General features: G+C 36.3%; 1 protein-coding gene across 4 annotated transcripts in view; it reads left to right on the forward strand.

The window, feature by feature from the left end:
- The window catches only part of SLC38A9 (solute carrier family 38 member 9), an 85,692-nt gene extending 79,562 nt beyond the window's left edge, over window positions 1-6,130 (forward strand). For all 4 annotated transcript variants that reach the window (XM_007972688.3, XM_073014761.1, XM_007972701.3 and 1 more), the window contains 2 exons: window positions 4,003-4,092; window positions 5,333-6,130. In XM_007972688.3, the coding sequence (XP_007970879.1) occupies window positions 4,003-4,092; window positions 5,333-5,498 (256 nt within the window). In that variant the 3' untranslated portion in view covers window positions 5,499-6,130. The remainder of the gene's footprint in view (window positions 1-4,002; window positions 4,093-5,332) is intronic.
- The last annotated feature ends 850 nt before the right edge of the window (window positions 6,131-6,980 follow it).

The raw sequence follows: 6,980 nt of genomic DNA on the forward strand, positions 1-6,980 counted from the left end.
CAAAGCTGGTTACCCTCATCCAAGAGAAATTTCTATATGTCATTTCAGAGTTTCCCAGCAGTCTTCTTGTGAACTCTTGGCTAACTCCTACTCTTACATTAAGTCTTATTATAGGTTTATCCTAGTGAAAAGAACCTAATCCACTTTTATTAGGAATAAGTTCTTTTAAAGAAATAAAAATTTTAAATAAAATTTGAAAAAAAATTGCATTTACAGTAACCAACTAAACAAGTGGTCTTAATCAGTTCTTGTTTAAAATGAACTAATGTAGTCTGCTTCTTCAGTAAATAATTTTCGCCATAAATATGTTGGTTTCAAAACAAAGCAAAAGTCAAGAGTTAACAGGTTCAAGCACTGATAAGTCTAGCAGCAGCTATAGTTCTAATATTATTATCCAGAAGATTGGAGCTTAGTAAGTGTAAGCCTCTGATTGTGTTTCTACTCTACTGTATTTATATTCATAGAAGAAAATAAATACAGTGAAGTCATAGATGAAAAAATGCTAAGCAAATACATTATTCCTGTTTTCTGCCATTATTTTGCAGAATTGTGGCTATCTTTACAAGAATGTTTTTTCTTCTTGGAAAAAGTCAGAGATTTCCCTTTTGTTTTCACATTACAGTTCTTCCCCTGCCACCAAGAACACACTGTCATTTTCATTTATCCAACAGTTACAAGTACTCTATAGAGTGTGCATACTTTGGAGCATAATTTTTGGTCTCAGGACCCTTTATGCTCTTAAAAATGTATGGACGACTCCAGGAGCTTTAGTTTATGCAAGTATAGGTATCAGCATTTAAATATTAAAAAATAGAATTTAGGTTCTTTTTGTTTTGTTTTTTGTTTTTTTGAGATGGAGTTTCACTCTTGTTGCCCAGACTAGAGTGCAGTGGTGCATCTCAGCTGACTGCAACCCCTGCCTCCTGGGTTCAAGCAATTCTCGTGCCTCAGCCTCCCAAGTATCTGAGATTACAGGCACCCACCACCATGCCTGGCTAATTTTTTGTATTTTTAGTAAGGATGGCGTTTCGCCATGTTGGGCAGGCTGATCTTGAACTCCTGACCTCAGGTGATCCGCCCGCCTCGGCCTCCCAAAGTGCTGGTATTACAGGCATGAGCCACCATACCCAGCAAAGTATTTTTAATTTCTTTAAAATCAATAATAAAACCATTACTTGTTAAGTAACATTTTTGTAAAAAAACACTTTTGGGGCTTGGATACCCCAGTCTCCATGATGTGATTATTATGTATTACATGCCTGTATGAAAACATCTCATGTACCCCATAAATATAAACACCTACTATGTACCCACCATCATTAAAATTTAAAAAAAAATAAAAATAACTGCTTTCAAAAAATTTTTAATTTGGCCGTGCGTGGTGGCTCACACCTGTAATCCAAGCACTTTGGGAGGCCGAGGCAGGTGGATCATGAGGTCAGGAGATGGAGACCATCCTGGCCACCATGGTGAAACCCTGTCTTTACTGAAAATACAAAAATTAGCCTGGCGTGGTGGCAGGCACCTATAATCCCAGGTACTTGGGAGGCTGAGGCAGGAGAATTGCTTGAACCCGGGGGGGGGCGGAGGTTGCAGTGAGCCAAGATGGCACCACTGCACTCCAGCCGGGGTGACATAGCGAGACTCCATCTCAAAAAAAAAACAAAAAAAAAAAACAAAAAAAAACCTTTAATTTACATTTGCAAAACTCTAATTTCTGCTTTACTAGTAGACAATTGGATTCTCCTCTCTACTTCTGCATTCCATGTTATAATATGCTGTTTTCATTTAGATTTGTGAAGAAAATCCAGCCTCACATCATAGATAGTTGGAAAAAGAAAGAGTACTTTTAATAGCCTTTTCATATACTTCTGGATATTCTTCTTTGATACTGTGCCAAAACCTGACAAGTGGTAGCTTCTTATGAGTTGCAATGTGGAATCTGAAATTTGTTGACATTAAAACCAACTGGTCTATCGTGCACTTTGGATCTTTTACGCATGCATGATTTTGTAACATCTGTTTGATCATTTGGAAAATATTGGTTCACTGAGTTCTGTGGATCTTCCAAATGTTGACACACTTCATTTTACAATATCAAAACCCAATTTCATTAATACTATCACTAATTTCATCATAAGAGCCTTTAAACATCGTCAAGCTCAGGGTAGCAAATACAAGTTTTCCAAAATTCTAGTTTTTATTTGAAAACTTTAATTTTATCTTTGGCAACAAATACTGCCAGTTGTTTTCCTTGCAGTGACAAGCTTATATCATTCATTTTCTGGAAAATACCTGTCAAACACCTGAGTTTGAATGACCGTAGTTTGACTGCAATTGAAGTAAAAAAAGCATTTGGTAGGCAAAACAGCTAGGTCCTCCTCAGCTCAGCCACACAAGTACTCTTCCTCAGGACTTCCAGTGTACTGTACTGCAGTACACAGTAGATGTGCTTTATTATGACCTTCCTATTTGATCACATAGAATATTTAAAAGATTGTGTATTCAAACATGAGATTTAGCAAAATTAATGTTCTACTCCTTTATCAAGGACCTTGTTTATTCTTTGGAGAGTGTTTGGCAGTAAAGAATACAGTATGGAAAACATGGGTGTTAGCTGGGCATGGTGACACATGCCTGTTGTGGTCCCAGGTATTCAGGAGGATGGTTTGAGTCCAGAAGTTCAAGGCTTCAGTGAGCCATGATTGCCCCACTGCACTGCAGCCTGGATGACGGAGCAAGACCCTGTCTCTTAAAAAAATAATAATAATTAATAAAATTTTAGAAAAGGAATACAGATGGGTACAACTGCCTCCCTCTATGTATACAAAGTTGTTTCCTTTTATAATACAGAAATAACAAAGGCCCAGCCAATACCTCAAAGCTCTGAAGCAATTTTAAGGTTAGAGTTTCTGGGTAAACAATAAGATCTGTAAGCCTAATATCTTTCTAATTCATCAGGGTACATGACTAACCACTTATTTATATAAATAATTTTCTTTGTTTTTAATTCTCTCTGTAATCTTTATCTGGGATTAATTAACCTCTGATAACTTGGGCCCAACGGGTTGCTTTGATGTGTACATTTGGCTTTTGAGAATCATTTTCAGGGGAAATGGAGTTATTTCTTCAGCATCAAATTTTCATCTACATTATTTTTGTTTGTGTCCAAAATTGATTCCTAAACCTTGAATTGTTAATATCTAGTTAAAGTATTTAGTAAATATTCTGTTGACGGTAGTGAGTAACTTTAAGTTCTTTCTTTATGCTCTAAGTATGAGGTATGACCACTTTCTTTAAGTGGTTAAATCTGGAAAATAAAAACCTGCCCATTTTGTCTTTCCCTCTAATATAATGCTTTTAATATAAAAGTAATTTGAACACTTTATGAAAAGTTTGTTAAATATAGAAAAGAGGGAATGTTATCCAAAACCCCAAATTGTAACAAAATCACTACTGCCTTCTCAGTGTATATCCTTCTGATATTTTTTTCAAACGTTTTTGGTGTTTTCTTGTGTAGTGAAAACCTAGCTGACTTTTTTTCTGAATTGCCTAGATAGTATTTTACCTGACAAGGTAATAATGATAAGTTATTTTAAATAATTTTCAACATATTCTGTCAAGTAAATTGTTGCCTTGCTGTGTCCAGGATTCTTCTGTTTTTTCATAAATATCTTGATATTCATAGCATTTTCATTGTTTGGATTATTTTCTTAAGATATTCCAAATGGAATCATAGATCAAAGAATGTGAATTCTGATACACATTACCAGTGTGCTTCTACAAAATTTAACCAGTGTAATTCCACAAAAGAGCTAATTTTACTTTCTCATTACCAAAATTGAGGACTACTGTTACCTTCTATTTTTGCTGTGATTTTATCGAGCTTAAGACATATTTATTTTAATGATGTTAAGAATGAACTGTATTCTCATATTAGTCATTATAATTTGCCTGTTTTTGTATTTTTTCTTTCCTCCAAACTTTCTTCTCAACTTCTAGCATTTTCCACGTGCTGATTCTTAATCTAATTATTGTGGGAGCTGGAGTGATCATGGCCTGTTTCTACCCAAACATAGGAGGGATCATAAGGTACTGCCTTGTAAAGGAATGGTGCCCTTACATATATTGGTCTTTAGTTTTAGGCTTTTCCTGTTGTTGTCGTTGTTTTAATTTAATTGTATGAAATTCCTGTGAGTATTTAAAACTAGTAATATTCAAATACAGCCCCTTGGTATCAGTTAAGATGCTCATTATCTTCCATTTCTGTTTGTTCTAGTGAGGAACTCATTCTAGAAGCCCCATTATTCCTTAGCCTCAGGCATCATTTTCTTTTTCTTTTTCTCATCATCTTCCACTTTATTTCCTCTCTATATCCAAAATAAAAAGTCATTTTTAATATATGTATAACTTTGTGGGAGTACCTGGGAGGTCCTTTATTTGTCAAGGCTTCCTTAATCCATTCTAAGTTCCTTAATCCATTTCTACTCAAAAATATATTTCAGTGTCATTTGTAGTCAAAAAGTAAGAGTTTAAGTAAGAGTTTAGACCCTAGATGGCTTTCTTTAATATCCTTTTCCTAAAAACGTGACAGGATGAATAGAGTAGGAATAAAGTTGTACCTCAAATGCTCATGGGAAATTGGGATTTAGAATGATCTCATTTCTCTTACTATAGACAGCAGGAGTGAGTCATTTTTTTTGGAACACTCTTACCTAAGAAAGTAACAAGGAACAAGAGGAGGAGATTGTTAGCCTGTTGCTTATTGAATATAATGGGCTTACAAGTTCCTATTTAACTGTTCCTCAAGAAAACCCAAGTATAGAGAAAAGGAGAAGAAAGTGCATATTTCTCTGTGACAGTCTCATGTTTAAGTATTTTTGCTATTATCTTTCATATTCATGCTGAATGCCATGGTAGCATTTTTCTGTTCTCATACTTAAATGGGGATGCTAACAGTCCCTCAAAAACTGAGAAGGAGTAATTAGTTTATAAAAGATCAAAGATAGGAGGCCTAACTCCAGATATTTCTGAGGAAGTAGCCACAATCACCCAAACACAGAGGAACTACAGAGATTTGAGGGATGAATAAAAAGTCTTTGTCAATCTGATGCTATAAAGATGAGCAGGAAATCATATTTTATATTAACTTAGCAAGTAAAGTAAGTTTTAAACCCAGATGTTTTATGTCAACAACAAATGAATCAAAACTAATTTTTGTTGAGCTATCAGACTGAGGAGGATTTAAATTGTACTCTGTTTACCTTAATTGTAAATCAGAAAAAAGCAAAGTGCAAAATGAATATTAACCCCAAAAGCTTTTATTTTGCAGATATTCAGGAGCAGCGTGTGGCCTGGCCTTTGTATTCATATACCCATCTCTCATCTATATAATATCCCTCCACCAAGAAGAGCGTCTGACATGGCCTAAATTAGTCTTTCACGTTTTCATCATCATTTTAGGTGTGGCTAACCTGATTGTTCAGTTTTTTATGTGAAATACCTCAACTGTTTTTTCAAGAGCTCTCATATTTTGAGCCTTGACAACAGTTCTATATAAATTCACTTGTAAATGCTGCTGTTGTGTAATTCTAAATATTTTCTAAGATAATTTGAAAGAAAGGAAAATAGTGGCCCCTTAATAAGTATGTTTTTATTGGGGTGGGGAAAGGGGCAAAAAGAATGATCTTAGTGTCTTTACCTTTCTCATATTAACTCACCTCTTTATTCTGTGGTCTTTTCTAAATAGAAATGTATGCCCTAGGAAGAAATCATGCTGGGTTTTGCTTTTAGAGATAAAAGGTGGTGGATTTATTTTGCCTGCAGTAAAAATTCTCAGGGTGTCAGAGCAGCATATTGCCAAATCCTGCTTCTGTTTTATGTTTCAGTGTATTCACTTTCATTTTCTTACTAACTAGACCATTTCTGCAGTTTGCCCAAACCTCTACTGTTTGGGACAGTAAACGAAATACCTCATTTTTAAAAAGAAGTTTTCATGGCATCAGTGTTAATAAAGTACATTTTTAGCTGAGTCTTAATCTCTATTTGAAGAAAAAGTAGAGACAAAAGTAATGTCAATGTAATCCCCAGGATCATGAAATGTATACAAAATAAACAAAGTAGTAGAGTTTGTTGCTGTCTGACTCTTTTGTTTCTAATCCAGTACCAGTGACTTAGATCGAAATTACAGTTCCCCAAGCCAGATTTTGCATAGGAACAAGAATGGTTGTCCCCATAGACCCAGGGGGTGCTTTTGCTTTTTGGTTCCCTGAGATCCCAGCGTAGGCTGTCATGACAGACCCAGTGGGGAAAGCATGGCCGAGTGGAGCCTGAGAGGCCCACAGGGGAGAAGGCAAACAGAAAAGGGGCCAGGAAGGAAGAGGCCTCAGCCCAGCATATTTTGTGTCCTCTGGGGGTAGACTGGTTTCTGCACCACAAAAAAGGATTGATTTTGTTTGAGGTATGACCTTCAGAAAGAGACCTCCATCTGCTTACTTCTGTAACTGGCAGTACTATTACAGGAAAGAGGTCCTGATCCAGACCGTGAGAGAAAGTTCTTGATCTTGCGCAAGAAAGAATTCCGGGCAAGTCCATAGAGTAAAGTGAAAGCAAGTTTATTCGGAAAGTAAAGGAATAAAAGAATGGCTACTGCATAGACAAAGCAGCCCCGAGGGCTGCTGGCTGCCCATTTTTATGGTTATTTCTTGGTGATATGCTAATCAAGGGGTAGATTATCTGTGCCTCCCCCTGTTAGACCATATAGGCTAACTTCCTGACAGTGCCATGGCATTTGTAAACTGTCATGGCACTGCTGGGAGTGTAGCAGTGAGAACGACCAGAGGTCACCCTCATTGCTATCTTGGTTTTGGTGGGTTTTAGCTGACTTCTTTACTGCAACCTGTTTTATCAGCAAGATCTTTATGACCTGAATCTTGTGCTGACCTCCTCCTATCTTACCCTGTGACCTAGAATGCCTTAAC

This window comes from Chlorocebus sabaeus, chromosome 4 (genome assembly GCF_047675955.1).
Source record: "Chlorocebus sabaeus isolate Y175 chromosome 4, mChlSab1.0.hap1, whole genome shotgun sequence".
NCBI classification, from domain to species: Eukaryota; Metazoa; Chordata; class Mammalia; order Primates; family Cercopithecidae; genus Chlorocebus; species Chlorocebus sabaeus.